General features: G+C 36.5%; 2 protein-coding genes across 2 annotated transcripts; both read left to right on the top strand.

The window, feature by feature from the left end:
• Positions 1-2,898: 2,898 nt before the first annotated feature.
• Positions 2,899-4,187, top strand: LOC111997673 (uncharacterized). The gene is made up of 2 exons (XM_024029788.2): positions 2,899-3,092; positions 3,271-4,187. Exons 1-2 carry the CDS (start codon positions 3,033-3,035, stop codon positions 3,877-3,879), a joined length of 669 nt encoding a protein of 222 aa, XP_023885556.1. The 5' UTR covers positions 2,899-3,032; the 3' UTR covers positions 3,880-4,187.
• A 3,846-nt stretch (positions 4,188-8,033) lies between these two features.
• LOC111997687 (uncharacterized) lies at positions 8,034-9,046 on the top strand. Its single transcript, XM_024029805.2, has 2 exons — positions 8,034-8,165; positions 8,270-9,046. The coding sequence occupies exons 1-2, from the start codon at positions 8,109-8,111 to the stop codon at positions 8,852-8,854; spliced, it is 642 nt and encodes a 213-aa protein (XP_023885573.1). The 5' UTR covers positions 8,034-8,108; the 3' UTR covers positions 8,855-9,046.
• The last annotated feature ends 16,030 nt before the right edge of the window (positions 9,047-25,076 follow it).

Genomic DNA, 25,076 nt, shown 5'->3' with positions numbered 1-25,076 from the left:
GATAAACCATTTTATGAAACTCTTTTATGAAAAAATGAAAAAGTGATTTACTATTTTGACAAAATTTTCAATTCTCTATAAAAACTTTCCAAAATAAATGATTAATGTATACTCTAAGGACATATATTAACTGAACTCTTGTTAATAAGTCATATCAGGAAAGTTTTGATACAATTTTTATGAGAAATATAAAAAACTATTAACAATATTTATTGTTTTATCATGGGTAAAATGTCATTTTCGTCCCTAAACTATCACAAAAGTTCGTTTTTCGTCCCTAAACTTTCAAAAGTTTTATTTTCGTCCCTAAACTATCACAAAAGTTCGTTTTTCGTCCCTAAACTTCCAAAAGTTCTATTTTCGTCCCTAAACTTTTTCAAATATATTGATTTTCGTCCGTAAACTTCCAAAAGTTCTTGACGGAGTGCTGATGTGAGGGGGACGAAAATCAATACATTTGAAAAAGTTTAGGGACGAAAATAGAACTTTTGAAAATTTAGGGACGAAAAACGAACTTTTGTAATAGTTTAGGGACGAAAAACAAACTCTTGTGATAGTTTAGGGACGAAAATGATATTTTACCCTTTTATCATTATTCCAATAAAATGTTTCTAAAAATGGTTCCAAAACCAATGCCCTCAAGGCGGCATTGGTTAACAATTCCCTTTAATCAGTCATCCACCTTGAGTTTGAAGGGGATGTTAGAACATATTATAATATTATCATAAATGTGTAACCAATAAAAGATATAATAATTTAGAGACAAAGTTTAGTAAAAAAATTGGTTGTAACCTAACACTACAACATTACTCAATATCTTGTTATTGGATGTGAATTTTGACAAATTTACTATTAGATTACATCTTCTTTTTATATCATCTATGTTTTTTTTATCATTATTCCAATAAAATGTTTCTAAAAATGGTTCCAAAACCAATGCCCTCAAGGCGGCATTGGTTAACAATTCCCTTTAATCAGTCATCCACCTTGAGTTTGAAGGGGATGTTAGAACATATTATAATATTATCATAAATGTGTAACCAATAAAAGATATAATAATTTAGAGACAAAGTTTAGTAAAAAAATTGGTTGTAACCTAACACTACAACATTACTCAATATCTTGTTATTGGATGTGAATTTTGACAAATTTACTATTAGATTACATCTTCTTTTTATATCATCTATGTTTACAAAATTTCTCAAAAATTAAAGATCAATAGCTATATCATCAATAAATTGTTTAAATTGCAAGTTTATGTAGTTTAAAATTATGCATAAAATATAAGTTTATAGATAATATAGTAATAGTACCCAATTGATACAAAATTTGACATGTGTATTAAGAGCATAAAGTACATGCAATTCAACGGTTAGATTTTCGAAATATGGAGTAATGTTTATTTTATTGAGTAGGGTTTCAACTTTAGGCTACAATCAGTTTTGTAATTAAACTTTATCTTTAGTCATAAATATATAAACTATGGTCGTGTAGAATACCATCACTGGCGGCTCCAAGTTAGAGTTAGGGTGGTCTTGTGGTCACAGGACCACCCTGGCTTGGAAAAAAAAAAAGACATTATTATATATAAAATTTAAAAATTTTATGATTTTTTTACCTTAAAAAAAATGTGTGACCACCCTAATAAATTTTTTAAAGTCCAATATAATTAAACTTTGGACAAATTTTAGCAATAAACTTGGTTATAAATTAAGGCTACAACTCCACTCAATAATTTTTTTTATTAGATACGAATTTTGACAATTCCACAATTAGATTACATTTTTTTTTTCTTATATCCTCCACTCTTGTAAAACTTCAAGAAGATTAAAGATAAATAGTTTATGTCATCAATCAAATGTTTAATTTTTGAGTCTTTGTAGTATAAAATTATACGCAAAAAATAAGTTAATGGATCAAATAATAAATAACATTCAATTGACATGAAACTTGACATGTATTTCAAGAATATAAAAAAAATATAAAATTCAACGGTTAGATTTTCCAAATATGTAGTCATGTTAATTTGTTTAATGAAAGTTGTAATCTTAAACTATAACTAAGTTTGTAGTCAAACTTTGGTCATTTTAACAATATATTGGGTCTTTACAAACAAAAAGAAAATTCCAAGAAAAATTTATTTAACTAAAATTTTGAAAGAGATAGCTTGCAGCATTGATAATGAGATATAACTATATTTTTTTTTTATATTAAATATTGTATAATTTAAGTTTCTTAATAACTACTTTGAAAAAAAATTCTTAGAACCGCCACTAAATACCATGAACTACAATGGTTTTGTAATACCATAAGTTAATGTGGTTTTAAATTTTCAATTTTCATGTGGGTTTCAGTTAGCTTAATTGGTAAAATTTTTTATGGTTGTATAAGAGATCTGGGGTTCAATTTCCGCCTACATCAAAAATAGATTAGTATCTTAGTCTGATGATAAAGAGTCATTATTAAGAGTAGATGAATTTCAACTAAATGTAATGAATTTTTATATATTATATATTTTGTTATTTAATTTGTTTTACACAATTATGAGTGAAAACTGAAAAAAAAAATGTAGTTGTTAAAGATTTATTCGCTACAAAAATAAATTGTTAAGACAAACTAGATTAATTCTTTTCTTGAATATGCTTTCTCTCCATTTACGTCTTTTTTATTTTCTTATTCATGCGTTATCAATGCTGTTGCCGAAGTATTAAATATTTCAGGTCCCAGGTGCCAAGAAAATCCAAAAGTTATTTAAAGACACCCATATGTTCTAATTGTGTGGCCACGCAATGTCAACGCTTGTAACAAAAGTAAGAGGCTTGCAGTCCTTTTCACTGTCTATCCAGCATTTATAAAAAGCTAACCCAATACGCACATCACATAGTCACTTCCACACGGACCACACCACCATTCTCTGTCAAAGTTGTTCGTGTGCATGTATATATGTGAGTAAGACATAAAGAGAGAGAGAGAGAGAGAGAGAGAATAACACACACAAACAACACCAGCACACAGATTCTTCAAAGACAGATATGAAGCTCGTATGGTCCCCAGAAACTGCTTCAGAAGCTTACATAGACACTGTTAAATCTGTAAGCATACTCTGAATCCAAAATTGAAACCACCTGTATATATTTTCCTACTATTCTATTTCAAACTTTCTCAAAAAACTATACCAACTCCATTGTAATATATGATATAATATATATATATATATACACACACACACACTAACTATGATTGTTTCTATATTTTTATTTTTTTACGCAGTGTAAGAGCTTCAAAGAATCCAGTATAGCCGAGCTCCTCTCCACCATGGCAGCCGGTTGGAACGCAAAGCTAATAGTCCAAGCCTGGTTCCACGGCGCTCCAATCGTGACAAGCATAGGGCTGGCCATCGCAGCCCGCCACACGCGCGGGCGATACGTGTGCGTAGTCCCTGACGAGCAGTCAAGACAAAAGTACATGAACGCCATGAAAGAACACGATGAAGTGGCGCCGCCGCCGGAGGTGGTGGTGGGTGAGGCCGAGGCGGCGATGGCTGGGCTGGTGGGTGTGGATTTTCTGGTGGTGGATTGCAAGCGTGGAGATTTCGACAGGGTGCTGAGTTTTGCGAAACTGGGTCAGAGAGGAGCGGTTTTGGCATGCATGAATTCGAATACGAGAGATGGAAACGCGGTTTCGGGGTTTCGATGGCATGGGGTGCTTGAGAGAGGGGCACGTGTGGTGAGAACTGTGTTTTTGCCTGTGGAGAAAGGGTTGGATATTGCTCATGTAGGGAGTACTACTATTGGTGGTAGTGGGAGGAAGGCTCATCGTAGCCGTTGGATCAGGCATATTGATGCACAGTCCGGCGAGGAGCACGTGTTTCGGGGATGAATCCAACTGACCGAAATTTCACAACTTTTTCCACAACTACCAAAGGGAGAAAACAATCCTAACATATTGAGCTTAAGTTTTACCCCTACTTAACTCTTTGTATAAAAAGATGGTAAACTTTTTTGCTTCCCTAAACATAGTATTATTGAATCAATTCTCCAAGTCTAGAGTTAAATAAATAATTACCAACAAGCTCATCCCTTTGAATTTTGCTGACTTAGGACGAGGGGAAGGGATTAAGAAGTAGAAGCTTCAATCAATGTATATATTTGTTTATGTATGTGAATATAGTAGCATTTGTGTCTAAATTCTCAATTTTGAATTTGTTCTTGGTGTTTGGACTTTGGTGTTGATCATGTATTAAGTGGTATATATGGCAGAATAGCAATTATTAAGTGGTGTATATGGCAGTATAGCTATGACAAGGTCTCATCTCTCATGCATGGTTGAGGTAACTTTCTTATGTGTATAATTAAAATGGTAACTAGACAGGTTTGAGATTTCCGGTAGGTATATACTATATACAATGTTTAACTAACTCTATTAAAAGTTCTTTAAAAAAAAAAAAAAAACCTAACTCTCTTAAAAAAAAAAACTAATAAAACTTAGAATTTTCTTTAAAATTGCATTTGAAGGATTTGAAAAAACAATTGCTTGTATAAATTTAACAACACATAATAGTTTGAGTTTTAAAAAGTTTGCTCGAACAAAAATGTTTATGAAATTATAAATTTGGAATGACAATTTACATCTAATTACTTCATTTTTTATTTATTTATTTATTTTTATATAAGACTTGGAATTACGCAAATCGGGTTTGGATTGGGCACAAATAGAGTTTCATGATTTACAAGATATGGTTTCAGCCTTTCAGGTCAAGAAGTTGATGCGTTGTGTGGGTTGGTTTATAAGTCTTAGGTGGAAGCCGATTTCGGGAGTTAGGTGTAACTAATTGTATTGCAGAGAGAGAGAGAGAGAGAGAGAGAGAGAGAGAGAGAGAGAGAGAGAGAGAGAGAGAGAGAGAGAGAGAGAGAGAGAGAGAGAGAGAGAGAGAGAGAGAGAGAGAGAGAGATTTATTATATCTTTATTATGCAACTGAAGTTGGTGCTTATGTTTGAAGCTCAATTTTAGGAAAAAGAAATTTCTATTCAATGTATTTTGAGATGATTTTATGGCTAATTACAACTTACCCATTTATGGTTTAGTCGAAATTTTAGTTGCTTACTCGTGATTTGAAATTTGGTACTTTACCTATCTGAGGTTAGCTTAACTAGTGTTCTATTACCCACATCTATTAAAAATTGGGCTAAATATATATTTTTGCTCTCTTTTATGGCTCTCTCCTCTCAAAACATAAAACAACATTAAAAAAATAAGAGAAAATAAGATCAAAAGTGAAAAGAAATTTCTATTCAATGTATTTTGAGATGATTTTATGGCTAATTACAACTTACCCATTTATGGTTTAGTCGAAATTTTAGTTGCTTACTCGTGATTTGAAATTTGGTACTTTACCTATCTGAGGTTAGCTTAACTAGTGTTCTATTACCCACATCTATTAAAAATTGGGTTAAATATATATTTTTGCTCTCTTTTATGGCTCTCTCCTCTCAAAACATAAAACAACATTAAAAAAATAAGAGAAAATAAGATCAAAAGTGAGGGTTTTGTAAAAATTATGAACAAAGAAGCTTATGTCAATACATATCACACACAAAATCATTCAGTTGCTGACCTCTACAAAGATATGAGCATGAGAGAGAATTTCAAAGAGAATGTAGAGCAACATCCAACTTTCTTCACAGCTGATACATCATCCTTGGTTCCAACATTGATTGTTTCTCCTTTGGGTATGACTGCTGGGTCATCCACAACCTCAAGTGTCTTCTTGTTTACAGAAAAAGATTTGGAAAATCTCGTTACATTAATTAATGTTAATGAGAATTTTTTTGATCTTGAATTGGCATTGTTAACAAAGATGAAAGATATAAATGCAGTACAGACAAAAGAGCCAAGCGTTTTATTGAAGATGAAAATGCCAAAGTTGTTTGTCTGGGAAGCTGGCCTGGAGCAATTGAATATTACATTGAAGAAGAGAGCACTGAATTCTTAAATGGATTGACGAGTTCAAAAGAATTAAGCCTTCAAGGAATCTCTCTAATTACTGAGCTTCCAAATTCCATAGGTAAGCATAACAATTTGTTGATCTTGGATCTCAGGGAGCGTCACAATCTGAAGGTGCTTCCAAAGGAGATAGCCCAACTCATGAACCTCAAGTATTTGGATCTTTCGGACTGTTAGCTGCTAGCTCTTATGCCCAAGGGGCAATGGAAGCTCGCAGAACTTCAAGTCCTTAAGGGGTTTGTCATTAGAAATCCGCAAAAGAAAGACTCGGGTACATGATAAATTTGGGTCAGCACTTTTGTGAAGGCAAACCTTAAAAATACCCAATTTTTGATGATTCCAAAGAAAAGCTTCTATGATGGTGGTGATGTTTGTTCTTAATTTTTACAAAATTCTTACTTTCTGGTCTTACTTTTTTTTTTCTTTTATGTTTTTTATTTTTAAAGAGGAAAGAGACACAAAAAAGAACAAAAATACATATTTAGTTTCATTTTTAATAGAGGTGGGTAACGGATCTTTAACTGAGCTAATCTCAGGTGGGTAAAGTATTAAATTTCAAACCACGAGTAGGTAATTTAAATTTCAACTAAATCACAGGTGATTAAATTGTAATTAGTCCATAATTTTATTATAACTCAAAATTAGTAATTTATTATAGAATATAATATTTTATCATATATGCAAATGACCTTTTTATGTTACTCACAATTAATGAAAGAGTGACGGATGAATTTTGTCATTTCTAATAGAAATAAAAATTCAATGATGGAAGAGTGACAAATGAATTTTGTCATTTCTTATAGCAATAATAAAAATTCAGTTTCTAATATAATAAATATTTTTTGATGCATATTATAATAAAAAAATGTTGTCTTTATCTCATGTATCGTTTTAATATTGAGTTTTATTATGTTGACTAATATGCACTTACCATGATGACAATAGAAAGAGATAGTAATTTTTTTAATCATTGGTACAGTGATAATGACATCAAGAAAAGAAGAATGAAAGTCAAGATCATTTGGTACAAGCTACCAGGTATATATATTTTGTGTCTTTTCGTTTTGTTTTCCTTTTCTTTACAAAAGATTTGTTAAAGATATAGAATTTTATAGTCACTCTATTATTACATGCTTAAAATTTAAAACTGCACCGGGTTAGAGTCCATCTGGATACAACTTATTTTTACTGAAAATTAAAAATTGAAAACTGAAAATATTATAGCAAAATAATTTTTAAATGTGTGAATAGTGCAATGAGACCTATTTTTAATGAAAAATTGCTAAAAAGTAAAGTTTGTGAGTCCCGTGAACAGTACCATAAACAGTGCACCCATGCACTGTTCACGAGAGAAAAGTCCACAGCTGCGTCTGGAAAAAAAAAAGGAAACGTGAATTGTGAAACGCTGACGTGCAATAATGTGGATCCAAATGGGCTATCAATAATATTATATACTGTAATTCTCAATACGAGTGCAAATCTTTCACCAACAACTACAATAATTCTAGCCTTGTAGGGGAAAAATAAAATTAGTATTACAAAAAAAATTATGACTTTTGTAACAATTATTTTACTGTAAATTGTGATTGATTGCTTATTACTTTTACATTGATTTATAAATTTTTTTTTCAACCACTTATTGTCCATATCATGAACAATTGTAGTTTTTTATATGAGCCTATAGTTAAAAAAAAAAAAAAGGATTTAATTGTCATTTTGGTCTTTAACTTTTGTCCATATTTTAAAATAGTCTCTAACTTTTCAAAAATATCATTTTTACACTCTAATCGTTTGGTTTCTGTGTCAAAATAATTCTGAAATCAAACCCCTGACCCAGTTGAAACAAAAAATGGGTAGAAAATATTATTCAATTGAACATCCCTTGTTTATCTTTTTTTTCTCGGATTTCCCCGACAAGCTTAGATCATTCCCTTGTAAAGCCCATCCCTTACCTTTCCTCAAAAATCAAAAGAATGCTAATGATTTTGTCAAGATTGGAGTGGAAAAAGAGAAAAGAAAAAAAAAAAAAAAAAAAGAAAAAAAAAAAAGAAAAAAAAAAGGAAAAAAATCTCAAAGATATCGATTCCAAAACGTAAAGAAAAAAGATGTCTTGCTGGTCTGCTGATTATGCCACAAAAGCCTATTTCCGCACCCTAAAGATGGTGAGAAAGAGAACTGTAATGATATTATCTCTCTTTCTAAATCTTTTTGTTAAAATTTGTTTCTATCTTTTTATATGACCAAGTTTTTTGTGTTATTTTTATAGGGAACAAGAGGTAAGGAGCCTGATGTGGCCGAATTCATATCTGCCCTTGCAGCTGGCAACAATGCTAAGCTCATGGTGATTGTATGTGCTAGCATTGCTGGATCAACCACTCTAGCATTAGAAGCAGCAGCTCATCAAACAGGTGGCCATGTTGTATGCATTTTGAGCAAGCTTGATGAATTGCATGCTTCAAAGAAAGCTCTAGGGTCCTATGCAAACAGGGTCGAGTTTGTCATAGGAGATGCATGTACCCTTTTGTTAGATGATTATAAAGAAGCAGATTTTGTGCTTATTGATTGTGATATCAGTGATCATAAGGGGGTATTCTTAGCAGCACAAAAGGGTTTAAAGCATGAGAAGAAGGCACTTATAGTAGGGTACAATGCTCTCCACAAGGGATCTTATTGGTGGTCTGAATTGAAGACACATTTTTTGCCCATTGGAGAGGGGCTTTTGGTGACTAGAATGGTTACTAATGGAGGCCAGAAAAGAAGCCGTTGGGTGGTTGCAGTAGATAAGTGTACTGGTGAAGAACATGTTTTCAGGGTCACTAATTCCCCACCAAGGAAACAAATTGAAGCTTAAAACCTTGTTTAATTCTCTGAAGAGTAAAGAGGAAAGTAAAAGGAAATAGCTAGTAGATAACAATTTTCTTTTTGTAATTTTGTTGACATCTAGTAAGAAGGAAGCTAAAGTTTTATGAGGTTTCCTCTATCATCACAACAAAATTTTTAGTTTCTTGAGAACAATGTAGATGCAATAAATCAGATTTAAACATGTATATTTCTCTAATTACATAAAGTCCTCTTCTGCCCTTGGCGGCTGCTTGACTTTCACACCATTTTTTTTTTTCTTCACTTCACAAAAGGGACTCATAACCTATATTTTTTTACATCACATAATTAAAGGTTCTCACAATCCAATTATTTTCTCTCTTCACATATTGAACTTATGGCCTACGTTTCTTCACTTCATGAAATGAACTCAAAGTGCATATTTTTCTACTTCACAGATTAGGCCCGCGGCCCATATTTGGCCACATAACAAAATGGGCTCATGCATGTTTTCGTTTCTGTTGTCTCCTGAAATGGGCTAATTATTGAAGATGGCCTAGTAGTATTAATCATAGTTATAAAATCTGGATTGGACATTAACCTGGTCTATTAGCTAGGTCACCAGTCAAATCATAAAGCAAATAAAAAAAATGAATATTTATATGTAAAAGTTTGAGAAAATAACATAAATATGTAAATAAAAAAAAAAAAAAAAAAAAAAAAAAGGTATATGCCTAACTAAATATAACTCCTCATTTTAATTCAAACCTAAGGTTTCACAAGTAATAGCACTAGAATTCCATAAAACAGTATAGAGCAATGCTTTTTTTTTTTTTTTTTTACTTCTTTACATTTTTTTCCTCCTTAAATTACATATTATCATACATTAAATAATAAATAAGTCCATAAAGTTGACTTATTATTATGATATTTTGGAGACCCTTTTGAAATTGAAAAAAAATCAAGCATAGCCTTTTTTATTTTTAAACCATTAACAGTTTTTTGGGATCGCTTATTTTCTGAAACTGAAAATTTTTTGCTGAAAGTACTGTAGATAAATGTAAAAGTTAGCTAAAATAGTACAGTAGGACCTATAAATAGTATCAAAAACTAANATTTTGTTGACATCTAGTAAGAAGGAAGCTAAAGTTTTATGAGGTTTCCTCTATCATCACAACAAAATTTTTAGTTTCTTGAGAACAATGTAGATGCAATAAATCAGATTTAAACATGGTATATTTCTCTAATTACATAAAGTCCTCTTCTGCCCTTGGCGGCTGCTTGACTTTCACACCATTTTTTTTTTTCTTCACTTCACAAAAGGGACTCATAACCTATATTTTTTTACATCACATAATTAAAGGTTCTCACAATCCATATTATTTTCTCTCTTCACATATTGAACTTATGGCCTACGTTTCTTCACTTCATGAAATGAACTCAAAGTGCATATTTTTCTACTTCACAGATTAGGCCCGCGGCCCATATTTGGCCACATAACAAAATGGGCTCATGCATGTTTTCGTTTCTGTTGTCTCCTGAAATGGGCTAATTATTGAAGATGGCCTAGTAGTATTAATCATAGTTATAAAATCTGGATTGGACATTAACCTGGTCTATTAGCTAGGTCACCAGTCAAATCATAAAGCAAAAAAAAAAATGAATATTTATATGTAAAAGTTTGAGAAAATAACATAAATATGTAAATAAAAAAAAAAAAAAAAAAAAAAAAAAGGTATATGCCTAACTAAATATAACTCCTCATTTTAATTCAAACCTAAGGTTTCACAAGTAATAGCACTAGAATTCCATAAAACAGTATAGAGCAATGCTTTTTTTTTTTTTTTTTTACTTCTTTACATTTTTTTCCTCCTTAAATTACCATATTATCATACATTAAATAATAAATAAGTCCATAAAGTTGACTTATTATTATGATATTTTGGAGACCCTTTTGAAATTGAAAAAAAATCAAGCATAGCCTTTTTTATTTTTAAACCATTAACAGTTATTTGGGATCTGCTTATTTGCTGAAACTGAAAATTTTTGCTGAAAGTACTGTAGATAAATGTAAAAGTTAGCTAAATAGTACAGTAGGACCTATAAATAGTATCAAAAACTATAGTGAAACCCATGAATAGTAGCAAAAATAAACTGAATAATAAAATAAGTTGCAAAAATAATTTTTGTCAAATATACAAGGTCTGTTTGGATATCACTTATTTTGATAAAACTGAAACTTATTACTAAAAATACCGTAGATAAAGGTAAAAATTAGTTGAAATAGTACAATGAGACCTATGAATAGTACTAAAAGTATAATGAGCTCATAAATAATAACAAAAATAAATTAAATAGAAATAATTTATTATTATAATTGCAATCCAAACATACGCTAATTGTTATAAAATTTGGGTCCTTTTATAATGGGAAAGGGACCCTTTTATGAAAGTGGTAGGACCACTTTGTAATGGGCCCTAAGGCCCTGGCCTTGAGCCAGCCTGTGTGTTTGTCAATGACTTAATATGATAGGAAGCAATGTATTATTCTCTCTTGTACATGGGATTTAATAGGACACTAGTCATGGATATGAGTACTACATTATTTTTTTTTTTTCTGAGTGAGTACTACATTAACACACACACACACAAAACCATTCCATCAAAACAAAAAAGAGATTTTTTTTTTCTTTTTTCTTTTTATGCGAAGATCAACCTTTTCATTAATAGCCAATAAAAAGCATTACAGCCCCCTAAATTTAAAGAGAAATTTGTAGCCGTTAAGTAGTGATATGTGGTGGATTTGTTTCTTAAAAAAAAATTCAATCCACTTCGATCCAACCATGTCCCATTGCCATTGGCACTCAAATTAGTTGGTAGAAAAAGCTGTGATTGAGAGCTTGTAGGGCTTTAGCTTTATATATAAGAGGTTGTGGGGGCGGTGTGGCATGTGCCTTAGCCATTGATTTATTTGCATGGAAGCAACTGAGGAAGGTTTTAATTGAGAGAGGAGTAGATGTAACCATACCTACTGGCTTTGAAATTGTCATAAATAATTGGACTTTTTTAATGTAGAAGAAAAATTAATTTGGTTGCCTTTTTAAGATTTTCTTTGTTAAGAAGGAAAGTATATTCTTTCTCAATATAATATAATGGAAAGGAAGGTCTAATACAATAATACCTCCAGTGAATATTAATTCCTTCTTAAAGAAGTAATACTAGTATCATGCTAGTGTAATTAAAAAAATTCAATAATAAAATCATATATTATATTTTAAAATTTTGAATCTAACAAGTCATGATTGAATACCAAAAGATATTCTATTTAATTTCCACATTGTAGTGCCAAAAGATTTTTTCTTTCTTTCTTTCTCAAAAAAATTTCCACATTGTAGTGCCAAGTGGATATACTGTATTTAATTGCCACTGCTTTGCCTGGGTTTGGATTGGGCATTTTGTCCAATTTGTGCGCATTTTTTTAATGGGTCTTATGGATACTATTCATTAACCCACAAAAGTCAACAAAACACATATTTTTAGGTAAATTTTGGTCTCACAGCACTATTCACACATTTAAAAATTATTTTGCTACAATATTTTTAGCAATAAGGTTTCAATTTTTAGCAAATAAGCAATATCTAACAACACCCTTTATCAATTTTTCGAATAGAAGTATTAGCTTAATTATTCTTACCAACTTTCCCTCCATTGGTTATCATTTTTCTTTTTTGGATTAAAAGAGATTTTTATGGATGTTATCAACTTTTATATGAGATTTTAACTTTCAGGTCCTCCCTTCTACCCATTTTTCATTTTTTTTTTTTTTTTAAAATTATGAAACATGGGAAAGTAAAATATCTTCAAAGTACTTTAATTATAACTGTAGTTTATTCCATAATAGATTTTTTCACAAAAACTTTACCACTTAAACTATTCTTCCTACCACAACGATGTGAATTATAATCATAATTTATAAACTCAAATCAAATGATTTTATGAATTGCTTGTATATTAATCATAAATCCTTCGCGATCTAGTTCTCACCTTCTTTAACATGGGCAATTCCATATCCATGCGCAACCATATCGATAATGAATTTTTCTTGTCCGGCTTTATTTTACATTGTTAAGAGTATTCGCATCAGCATGTGGATAATCATCTATAATACAAAAACTTCCTCATTTTACACATTTTGGCCAAAAATCCTCCCACATCAGATCATGTAAAACTGTGTAAATTCTTCTAAAAATTTCCATGAGCTACAGTAACCGTGTATATATACACGGTTATTGTAGATCATGTATAGATTATTTTAATATTTCTAATTTCGCTCCTTTTTTTCTCTCTCTTCTCCATCTGCACAACCAACCCCTCATCATCTTCTTCCTCCGATACACACTCCCACAGACAAAATAAAAAATCAACCACCATAAAATCAACAACAAAATAACCCAAAGACACCACAAAACCAAACACACCCACACACGGACGCACCAATGGAGACAGAGAGAGTGGATCGGCGCTTGTGGCGGATCGGCGTGCTTGGATCGGAGCGCTTGGATCGGCGTTCTTCTCGTTGTGCTTGGATCGGAGTTCTTCTCGCCGTGCTTGGATCGGAGTTTCAGATCGGCGCCGTGCTTGGATTGGAGTTTCATATTGAAATTTCAGATCGGCGATGGTTCGTAGTTATGGATCGGAGCTCGTGGGAGCTTGGATCGGAGTTGTGGTTCGGCGCTGTGGATCGGAGCGTGTGGGAGCTTGGATCGGAGCGGTGGTTCGGCGCTGTGGATCGGAGCGTGTGGGAGCTTGGATCGGAGCGTGGATCGGAGTGGTGGTGCGGAGCTGTGGATCGGAGCTCGTGGGAGCTGTGGATCGGAGCTGTGCAACGGTATGGACCGAGAGGTAGAGCTGCTTCAGAAATGTGTATGGAGATGGGTTATGGGTAGAGAGATGGGATGAGAGAGAGAGAGAGCAAAATCAGAAAAAATGGTTGAGAAAAAATGGGCTGAGAGGGAGAGAGAGCGCGTGTGTATAATAAGGGTTAGTTGAGGAAATAATAAAAAAATTGGGAGAAATGATTATTTAAATAAAAGTGGTGATAAAATAGATAAATTGATGTGGGTGTTTTGTAAAAGTGAATGTATAAAATAGAAAAAGTAGGTTTTTAGTGTAAAAATGGGCGTGTAAAATACACGCACTGATGCGAATGCTCTAAGAAGAGTGTTGGATGTTGGTTTTATAAGTGTTTAACTCTAAACTACTTTGGGAGTTAAAGTACTTATTTTGAGGTGGGCTTCAGCTTACATATATAAAGTTTTCATCTATTCCTCTCTCGTCATTAAGTATAGATGCGATCATTTAGAATTGTAATTGTTTCACGCCAATAGTGTGCACACTCTTTACACACATCATATATAAAAATAGGCCTATAGTTCCCAATAGTTCGGCCCTTGGACTTTGGGAATGAGAACAATAGAGGTTTTGTTGAGATATTCAGGCACCTTACTATCAGAAAAACTTTCATCACTTCCTTTTTCACCGAATCCCCCACTGTGAGCCAAAACGCTGTAAAAACCAGCATGCAATCCATCCGGACCCGGAGATTTGTAGGGTTTCATAGACCAAAGAGCATCCTTAATTTCCTCAAGGTAACCAGGCATCTAATGAGACCTTACTTCGTCAGATACTGCACTTGCCATTGAACAGCATGGCTTGGGACCCTCTCTCCTCCATAAGGGAGTGGTATATAAAAGACAAAACCCTTCCTAAAATGCTCCCTCACTTCACCCCCATCAGTGATCCACTGATCTCTCTCATCCTTAACCGAGGCTATATGATTTCTTTTCCTTCTAGCAAGGGCAGACACAGGTAGAAGAGGTATTCGGTCCCCTTGAATCTTCCATTAATCTAGACTTCAACAACAGAGGTCTCTCTCTTATCAAGGATAGACTCAAGCTCAAGTGCAATGATTCTCAAGATGATCAAAGAGGACTCGGGGAGTTAGAAAGAGCTTTCTGCACCCCATAATTCTAGCCAAGACTCTTCTCTTTTTGTGTGAATATTGCCAAAGTGTGATCTGTTCCACAGGTGCCTCTTTAGAGAAATATCAATGGCATCCACAAGGCTTCTATTACTCTCCAAGCCTTTGAGACAAGTTAGGAAAGGACAAATCAGACAGCCAGAACTCTTGAAATCTAAAAGGCTTGTTAGAAGCCCAATGGTTGACAGGGAAGGCTTCCATAAGCACAGGGCAGTGGTCGGAATGGCAGCGGGGAAGATGAGTAACTTTTGCATCCGGGTATAACACACACACAATCCGGGTTCATGAAGTATCTGTCTATTCTTTCCAAAATTAGATTATAATATCTCTTTTATTAGTCCAGGTGTACTAGGGCCAGCAAAACCCATATCAACATATTGCAACCATCAAGACAATCTTTGAAGGCCAGAGAGCGGTTAACACTAACTCCCCTCCCTCCAAATTTATCTCATCAATCAGAGGTTCATTAAAATCACCAGCCATAACCCATGGCTTATTGTGAAGCTCTGCAACCTTAGTGAGGTTACTCCATAAATACATCTATCTTCCTTCCTAGGACTAGCATAAATGGGAGAAAATCCAAGAAAAATTGGAGGCACGACCTTAACTTCAACATGGATTTCCTGTTCTGTCTTAGCTAACTCCTTCACTAGCACTTTATCAGCATTCCACAGCACCAGAGACCACCCGAGAGACCAATAGTTTCTGTGTGAATTGCCCCATCAAAAGGAGTCTATCCGTGACCTCCTTTGCTCTTTCCTCCCATTTAGTCTCCATAATTGCAAAAATAGCAGGATCATGCTTCTGAGTAAGATCATGAATAATTTTGAAAGGAGGGCTTTAAAGCCCCTCTACAATTCCAAATTAAAAAATTATAGGGGATGGGTAAAAGAGAAGAGAACAAGATCAATCAGAGGAAGGCCTTCAACCCCATCCTCCAATTCCATACCAGCAGCACCACACCTTCTCGGTCTGACCCCTCCCTGAAACAAGGGTTGGAGCGATCATCAACACTTTCATCACCTTACCTGATTGGTGAGGCATCGGCCTTGCTGGATCAACTAAATGGCCACTCCTTGACCCCTTGAAGCTCCTGCCCAGTCAAGGATGAAACGTGAACTCAAAGATGGGTTAGAGGACCACACTTCTCTGGGTAGGAGAGACACGGTTAGAGGAAAGAGAGGTGATATTTGCAGCAAAGCTATTTGAAAGGGGGTTGACGGCGACGTTGGATGAGCTTTTAATAGAGACCCTCTGGCAATTGCTTTCTTGCCTTTACAGAAGACGCTAGCTTCTTAGTACTTGTCTTGATGGCTTGGGCTAAACCACTGCTTTGGGCTAAGTTAGTATCTTAGACTTACCAAACCCATATTGTAACTAGTTAGGCCGGGTTCGACCTCCCACAGGCCCATTGAATCTATTAGCCCACTTCTCGTGCCTTTCCTGGGATAACTCTCTTCTTTACGTGGCACACTCTGACTACCCACAGGACCACTAAATGGCGTGCTCACCCAGTCCGAATTTCTTGGAGGTAGGTGAGGTGCAGTCTGCCAGGTGGATTTCCTGGTACTATCCGTATTAACACCTGGTGTGGTCCCCTTCTTCGTAGTCCTCTTTCTCACTACCATCCACTCCCCGTACTGGCTGTCCACCTCTGATGACTCACCCACGTCACCAAGGATGCGTCAAAGAAGATGCTGATCAACATGCAACCTCGTGGCTTATCGAACACAAACTCTGAGCTTCCCCGACGGGATTGACGGTTCTTTCTCCTTCCTTATAGTATACGGACAACCATAACTTTGTGACCAAGCCTCCCACAAGAAAAAAGAGGCTGTGAATACCCTATACATCACTCCTGTTGAAACGCCCAAGGCAGATAGTGTTCACCAGAGGTTCATTGACATCAATCTGAATACATATCCTTGCATATTTACCACGAGCTTCCAAGGCCGTGTGAGAGTAATCCTCAAACCTTGCCAATAGACTCCCAATCTGCTTATATACCTCATATCATAAGCTCAATGGGAAGTTCATAAAGTCTGATCCAGACAGCAATGAGAGCAACATTTGCCGTCGAGGTTTGAAAAAAGGCTCCCATGGTCTTATAGAGAGAAAATGGTCTCCTATGAACCACGGTCCTTTCATGAGAATGATCAAGATCCTCTTTGGAGAAGAATCTGACCAAAAAGAACCCATAACAAGGTCCACAAGTCCATTCTAGCTGATGGCCTCCATAGTTGGCTAGTTTAGATTCAAGTAAGTAAAACCCACTGACCTCCCAACAAGCTTGACAATGATAGCTCTTGACCAAGGTCCTCTGATGCGCCGCTTCGTTCCTTAGAAGCTTGACATTTACCCTACCAACTCGTTCCGATTAGCACTTCCTCATTTTCACATCGATTCCACATCTTCATCCATAAGATTTTCAAACTCAAACGCTTTCACATACGCCCCTGGTATGTCCCCACTAGCTTTCCTTAAAGGAGCCTCCGAAGAAGCCTCTGCATTTGGGAATCCGGCGAAGGAGACCCTCCCTGGATCATTGTTGAAATCGGCGTGGTGAATGTCCTTCACCTTTTTATTACTCCGAGCCAGCTCCGCTTCTTCTTCTCTAGAGAGCAAACGTGGTTTCATTCTATCCAATCAAACGTGTAACTAACCGTTCCGCTTCGTTTTATTGTAGCATTTACGATTGTTGGCCTTTTGCCAAAATAAACATTGGCATGGTTTGGCCTGTCCCCAAAAAATGTCACAAATATATCTACACCCTTGTCCTTATGCGTCCTTCATTTTAGTACTGTACCTTATTGTTCACCTAGTTGAGAACAGCAGAGCTAAATACACCAATATTTTGGCAATTGTGTAGAAAGTAGAAAGTAGAAATCTTTCTGTAATAGAATTTAAAATATATATATATATATATATATGAATCTAATGTCCACCATTAAATTACTGCTTAAAATAACAACTTCAATAGCATCTAAAAAGGTCATGAAAAATATAATTATGTTTTAGGACGAGGGTTAACGTTACGGCTATTGCAGGATCCTTCATGGGACTAGTTGGCGACATGTTTGAATATTGCTTCCAAACTTTATAGGCTAGTTTAAGAATTAGATTGTGCTTTGAGTGTGCACAACAAGAGGCACCTAGTAACCAAGAATTGCTCAGCAAATATGTTTTTATAGAAGCGTATTATGAAAATTATTATACTTTATACCATTTATACATCATGTAGACATTTTTTTAAAAATTGTGGACATTGGTGTATACANTTGGTTGTTTAAGAAACTGTGCCCGAATTGATGAAAAAAAAAAAAAAAAGCTGCAAAGTAAGTGTAGTACACGTCCTTGTCATTCCTAGAGTGACATAGTACTACTACTAGTAGGTGCTAGCCTTATCTTTTAAGACATAAGTGGTGGCAGAATGGTTAACAATTTTGTCACTGTCGAGTGTCAAGTACAAGTATTCCAAAGGAAATCATACGTAATAGTTGTTGTCAGTGTGAAACCACGTTTGCTCTCTAGAGAAGAAGAAGCGGAGCTGGCTCGGAGTAATAAAAAGGTGAAGGACATTCACCACGCCGATTTCAACAATGAATCCAGGAAGGGTTCTCCTTCGCCGGATTCCCATAATGCAGAGGCTTTCTTCGGAGGCTCCTTTAAGGAGAAGCTAGTGGGCGACATACCAGGGGCGTATGTGAAAGCGTTTGAGTTTGAGAATCTCATGGATGAAGATGTGGAATCCGATTGTGAAAATGAGGAAGTTGCTAATCGGAACCGAGTTGGTAGGGTAAATGTCAAGCTTTCTAAGGAAACGAAGCGGCGCATCAGAGGACCTTGGTCAAGAGCTATCATTGTCAAGCTTGTTGGGAGGTCAGTGGGTTTTACTTACTTGAAATCTAAACTGAGCCAACTATGGAGGCCATCAGCTAGAATGGACTTTGTGGACCTTAGTTATGGGTTCTTTTTGGTCAGATTCTTCTCCAAAGAGGATCTTGATTCAATTCTCATGAAAGGACCGTGGTTCATAGGAGACCATTTTCTCTCTATAAGACCATGGGAGCCTTGTTTCAAACCTTCGACGACAAATGTTGCTCTCATTGCTGTCTGGATCAGACTTTATGAACTTCCCATTGAGCTTTATGATATTGAGGTACTAAAGCAGATTAGGGAGTCTATTGGCAAGGTTTTGAGGATTAACTCTCACACGGCCTTGGAAGCTCGTGGTAAATATGCAAGGATATGTATTCAGATTGATGTCAATGAACCTCTGGTGAACACTATCTGCCTTGGGCGTTTCAAACAGGTAGTGATGTATAAGGGTATTCACAGCCTCTATTTTTCTTGTGGGAGGCTTGGTCACAAAGTTAATGGTTGTCCGTATACTATAAGGAAGGAGAAAGAACTGTCAATCCCGTCGGTGGAAGCTCAGAGTTTGTGTTTCGATAAGCCACGAGGTTTGCATGTTGATCAGTCATCTTCTTCGACGCATCCTATGGTTGACGTGGGTGAGTCATCAGAGGTGGACGACCAGTACGGGGAGTGGATGGTAGTGAGAAAGAGGACGTACGGAAGGACGGGGACCATGCCAGGTGTTAATACGGATAGTACCAGGAAATCCACCTGGCAGACTGCACCTCACCTACCTCCAAGAAATCCGGACTGGGTGAGCACGCCATTTAGTGGTCCTGTGGGTAGTCAGAGTGTGCCACGTAAAGAAAGAGGTTATCCCAGGAAGGGGCACGAGAAGTGGGCTACTAGATTCAATGGGCCTGTGGGAGGCTCGAACCCGGGCCTAACTAGTTACAATATGGGGTTTGGTAAGTCTATAGATACTAACTTAGCCCAAAGCAGTGGCTTTAGCCCAAGCCCATCAAGACAAGCTACTAAGAAGCTAGCGTCTTCTGTAAAAGGCAAGAAAGCAATTGCCAGAGGGTCTCTATTAAAAGCATCATCCAACGTCGCCGTCAACCCCCTTTCAAATAGCTTTGCTGCAAATATCACCTCTCTTTCCTCTAACCGTGTCTCTCCTACCCGTAAGAAGTGTAGGTCCTCTAAACCCATCTTTGAGTTCACAGTTTCATCCTTGACTGGGCAGGAGCTTCAAGGCGGTCAAGGTAGTGGCCATTTAGTTGATCCAGCCAAGGCCGATGCACTCACCAATCAAGGTAACGGTGATGAGAGTGTTGATGATCGCTCCAACCCTTGTTTCAGGAAGGGGTCAGACCGAGAAGGTGTAGGTGCTGCTGGTATGGAATTGGAGGATGGGGTTGAAGTGCCTTCCTCTGATCGATCATTGTTCTCTTCTCTTTTACCCATCCCCTATAAATTTTTTAATTTGGAATTGTAGAGGGGCTTTAAAGCCCTCTTTTCAAAATTACATTCATGATCTTACTCAGAAGCATGATCCTGCTATTTTTGCAATTATGGAGACTAAATTGGGAGGAAATAGAGCAAAGGAGGTCACGGATAGACTGCCTTCTGATGGGGCAATTCACACAGAAACTATTGGTCTCTCGAGTGGTCTCTGGTTACTGTGGAATGCTGATAAAGTGCTAGTGAAGGAGTTAGCTAAGACAGAACAGGAAATCCATGTTGAAGTTAAGGTACGTGCCTCCAATTTTTCTTGGATTTTCTCCACCATTTATGCTAGTCCTAGGAAGGAAGATAGATGTATTTTATGGAGTAACCTCACTAAGGTTGCAGAGCTTCACAATAAGCCATGGGTTATGGCTGGTGATTTTAATGAACCTCTGATTGATGGAGATAAATTTGGAGGCAGGGGAGTTAGTGTTAACCGCTCTCTGGCCTTCAAAGATTGTCTTGATGGTTGCAATAAGTTTGATATGGGTTTTGCTGGCCCTAGTACACCTGGACTAATAAAAGAGATATTACTAATCTAATTTTGGAAAGAATAGACAGATACTTCATGAACCCGGATTGGTGTGTGTTATACCCGGATGCAAAAGTTACTCATCTTCCCCGCTGCCATTCAGACCACTGCCCTGTGCTTATGGAAGCCTTCCCTGTCAGCCATCGGGCTTCTAACAAGCCTTTTAGATTTCAGGAGTTCTGGCTGTCTGATTTGTCCTTTCCTAACATTGTCTCAAAGGCTTGGAGCAGTAATAGAAGCCTTGTGGATGCCATAGATACTTTCTCTAAAGAGGCAACCTTGTGGAACAGATCACACTTTGGCAATATTCATCACAAAAAGAGAAGAGTCTTGGCTAGAATTTATGGGGTGCAGAAAGCTCTTTCTAACTCCCCGAGCTCCTCTCTGATCAATCTTGAGAATCAATTGCAACTTGAGCTTGAGTCTATCCTTGATTAAGAGAGAGACCTCTAGTTGTTGAAGTCTAAGTTTAATTGGAAGATTCAAGGGGACCGCAATACCTCCTTCTACCGTGTGTCTGCCCTTGCTAGAAGGAAAAGAAATCATATAGCCTCGGTTAAGGATGAGAGAGATCAGTGGATCACTGATGGGGGTGAAGTGAGGGAGCATTTTAGGAAGGGTTTTGTCTATTTATATACCACATCCCTTATGGAGGTAGAGAGGGTCCCAAGCCATGCTGTTCAATGGCAAGTGCAGCTATCTGACGAAGTAAGGTACTCATTAGATGCCTTGGTTACCTTGGAGGAAATTAAGGATGCTCTTTGGTCTATGAAACCCTACAAATCTCCGGGTCCGGATGGATTGCATGCTGGTTTTTACCAGCAGTTTTGGCTCACAGTGGGGGATTCGGTGAAGAAGGAAGTGATGAAAGTTTTTCTTGATAGTAAGATGCCTGAATATCTCAACAAAACCCTCATTGTTCTCATTCCCAAAGTCCAAGGGCCGGAATCTATTGGGAACTATAGGCCTATTAGTCTTTGTAACTCTGTCTATAAGATCATTTCCAAAGTCATTGTTAATCGAATTAGACCGCTCTTGGAGAATATTGTCTCTCCCTTCCAAACTGCATTCATTCCGGGTAGGAGAGGAACGGATAATGTTATCATTGTTCAGGAATTGATTCACACAATTGGTCAAGCGAAGGGAAGGAAGGGGTATATGGCTATTAAGATTGATTTGGAAAAGGCCTATGATAGAATTGAGTGGAGTTTTATCAGGGAAATGCTCTTCAAGTTCAACTTTCCAAAAAAGCTTACGGACCTTATCATGAGTTGTGTTTCTTCGGTCTCAACCTCTCTTCTCATCAATGGGGGCTGCTTGGACTCCTTTTGCCCGTCCAGAGGCATCGGATAAGGGGACCCCTTATCGCCCTACCTTTTCATTCTTTGCATGGAGTATTTGGGGCATTTAATTGAAGGAAAGTGTGCTGCCAAGGGTTGGAAGCCAGTGAAAACTTCAAGGAACGGGCCTTCTTTCTCGCACCTGTTCTTTGCAGATGACCTGGTTTTATTTGCTGAGGTGGACACAGATATTTGTCTTTCTATTAATGAAGCTCTACAGGAGTTTTGTTCTAGATCTGGTCAGAAGGTAAGCGAAGAAAAATCTCGTGTATTCTTTTCGCCAAATATGGACCCAGACCAAAGAGATCTTTTGTCTAACACTCTTGGTTTCAGCTCTACTAACAACCTTGGCAAGTATCTGGGTTTTCCTTTAAAGCATGCAGGGGTTCGTAAGCATGACTTTGATTTTGTGTTAGATAGAGTCAAGAAAAAGTTAGCGGGGTGGAAAGCTAACTTACTATCCATGGCTGGCCGATTGGTTCTCATTCATGCATCTTCCTCCACCATTCCGAATTATGTCATGCAACAGGCTTCGCTCCCGAACAAAATCCTCAAGGGCATTGATAGGGTCAACAGGAACTTTTTGTGGGGATCTTCTGACCATGCTAGGAAAATGCATTGGGTCAAGTGGGATGTTGTAACTAAGCCTAAGGTTTTGGGAGGTCTTGGACTGCAATCGGCTAAAGGTAGGAATACAACACTCCTAGCCAAGCTAAACTGAAGATTTCACACTGAGAATGATGCTCCTTGGACCAAGGTTCTTAAATATAAATATTGTTCTAGGCAGAGAATTATTTCGAGGAATGAAGCTAAACTCCCAAGCTCCCCTACTTGGAAAGGTATGAAGATAGGTGAGGCCACTTTTAAGAAAGGGGTAAAGTGGATTCCAGGTCATGAGAGTAATCTTGATTTCTGGTCTGACTGCTGGTCCAATCCTGGTTCCATTAGAGCTCTCATCCAGGGTCCCCTTCCTCTAGACTCGATCAACCTCAAGCTTAAAGATGTAACATCCTTGGGAAGATGGGATTGGTCGAAGATTCCCTTTAACCTCCCTATGGGGATCAGACAACGCCCCGCCAATCAACACCAAATCTGCCATCAACAACACCAAATTTGCCATCAACAAACCCAGATCCACCATCAACTTGCCATCAACAGCACCGAATCCACCTAGTCGAAGCCCAGTCCGAGTCAACCTCATCTAAACAGTACAAAAACGACCACCGATCTCCATCCCGATCAAACTCAGAAAAACCCAGCCCTCTCCAACAAAAATCAACAGCACCGAATCCACCTAGTCGAAGCCCAGTCCGAGTCATGGTTAACTAAACAGTACAAAAACAACCACCGATCTCCACCCCAATCAAACCTAGAAAAACCCAGCCCTCTCTAACAAAAACGACCACCCCGACCACCGATCTCCACCCCGACCAAACCCAGAAAAACCCAGCCCTCTCCAACCAAACCCAGCCATCTCCATCTCCAACCAAACCCATAATCTAAGACCCATGGATTACTGATCTCCACCCCGACCACCCCAACCACACCGATCTCCACCCCGATCACCGATCTCCACCTCCATTACTGACCACCCCACAGAAAACTAGAAAAACCCAAAGATTAGAGAGTCAGGTTTAGAGAGAGAGAGAGAGAGAGAGAGAGAGAGAGAGAGAAGGATTGAAAGCTTGAACAAAGAAAGATACAAACACATATACGCACCAAAAGACAGAGAAAAGGAGGATCTGAAGAAAAAATAAAAGGAAAAGAAAAGAAGAAAGATACAGACACAAACACTCACCAATAATATTTATTTATTAAGTTATTTTTATTTTGATTTTTCTTTTTTTGGTTTATCTTAAAAGAAAGAAGAAAATGAAATAGATACAAACACAAACACAGACACGCCAACCTAGAATGAGAAGGGGTGTTAACTTAATGTTTGTTTCTTAAGAAAGTTTAAGAAAAATTGAAACTATAAATTGTTTTCTCAATATTTAAAATTGAATAAAGGTTTTTTTTTTTTAATTGATGTGGGTGTTTTGTAAAAGTGAATGTATAAAATAGAAAAAGTAGGTTTTTAGTGTAAAAATGGGCGTGTAAAATACACGCACTGATGCGAATGCTCTAAGAAGAGTGTTGGATGTTGGTTTTATAAGTGTTTAACTCTAAACTACTTTGGGAGTTAAAGTACTTATTTTGAGGTGGGCTTCAGCTTACATATATAAAGTTTTCATCTATTCCTCTCTCGTCATTAAGTATAGATGCGATCATTTAGAATTGTAATTGTTTCACGCCAATAGTGTGCACACTCTTTACACACATCATATATAAAATGTATACACCAATGTCCACAATTTTTAAAAAAATGTCTACATGATGTATAAATGGTATAAAGTATAATAATTTTCATAATACGCTTCTATAAAAACATATTTGCTGAGCAATTCTTGGTTACTAGGTGCCTCTTGTTGTGCACACTCAAAGCACAATCTAATTCTTAAACTAGCCTATAAAGTTTGGAAGCAATATTCAAACATGTCGCCAACTAGTCCCATGAAGGATCCTGCAATAGCCGTAACGTTAACCCTCGTCCTAAAACATAATTATATTTTTCATGACCTTTTTAGATGCTATTGAAGTTGTTATTTTAAGCAGTAATTTAATGGTGGACATTAGATTCATATATATATATATATATATATATATTTTAAATTCTATTACAGAAAGATTTCTAGTTTCTACTTTCTACACAATTGCCAAAATATTGGTGTATTTAGCTCTGCTGTTCTCAACTAGGTGAACAATAAGGTACAGTACTAAAATGAAGGACGCATAAGGATAAGGGTGTAGATATATTTGTGACATTTTTTGGGGACAGGCCAAACCATGCCAATGTTTATTTTGGCAAAAGGCCAACAATCGTAAATGCTACAATAAAACGAAGCGAATGTAGTGAAAACTTCATTTCCTTCTTC

This window comes from Quercus suber, unplaced genomic scaffold (assembly GCF_002906115.3).
Source record: "Quercus suber isolate HL8 unplaced genomic scaffold, Cork oak 2.0 scaffold_346, whole genome shotgun sequence".
Classification (NCBI taxonomy): Eukaryota; Viridiplantae; Streptophyta; class Magnoliopsida; order Fagales; family Fagaceae; genus Quercus; species Quercus suber.
This window is presented reverse-complemented; position numbering and strand designations above follow the sequence as displayed.

Excerpts from the sequence above, each read along its gene's own strand:
- LOC111997673 (XM_024029788.2), top strand. The coding sequence starts at position 3,033 with ATGAAGCTCGTATGGTCCCCAGAAACTGCTTCAGAAGCTTACATAGAC. Across the intron at positions 3,093-3,270 it reads ACATAGACACTGTTAAATCT|TGTAAGAGCTTCAAAGAATC; the intron begins GTAAGCATACTC and ends TTTTTTACGCAG.
- LOC111997687 (XM_024029805.2), top strand. The coding sequence starts at position 8,109 with ATGTCTTGCTGGTCTGCTGATTATGCCACAAAAGCCTATTTCCGCACC. Across the intron at positions 8,166-8,269 it reads ATTTCCGCACCCTAAAGATG|GGAACAAGAGGTAAGGAGCC; the intron begins GTGAGAAAGAGA and ends TTATTTTTATAG.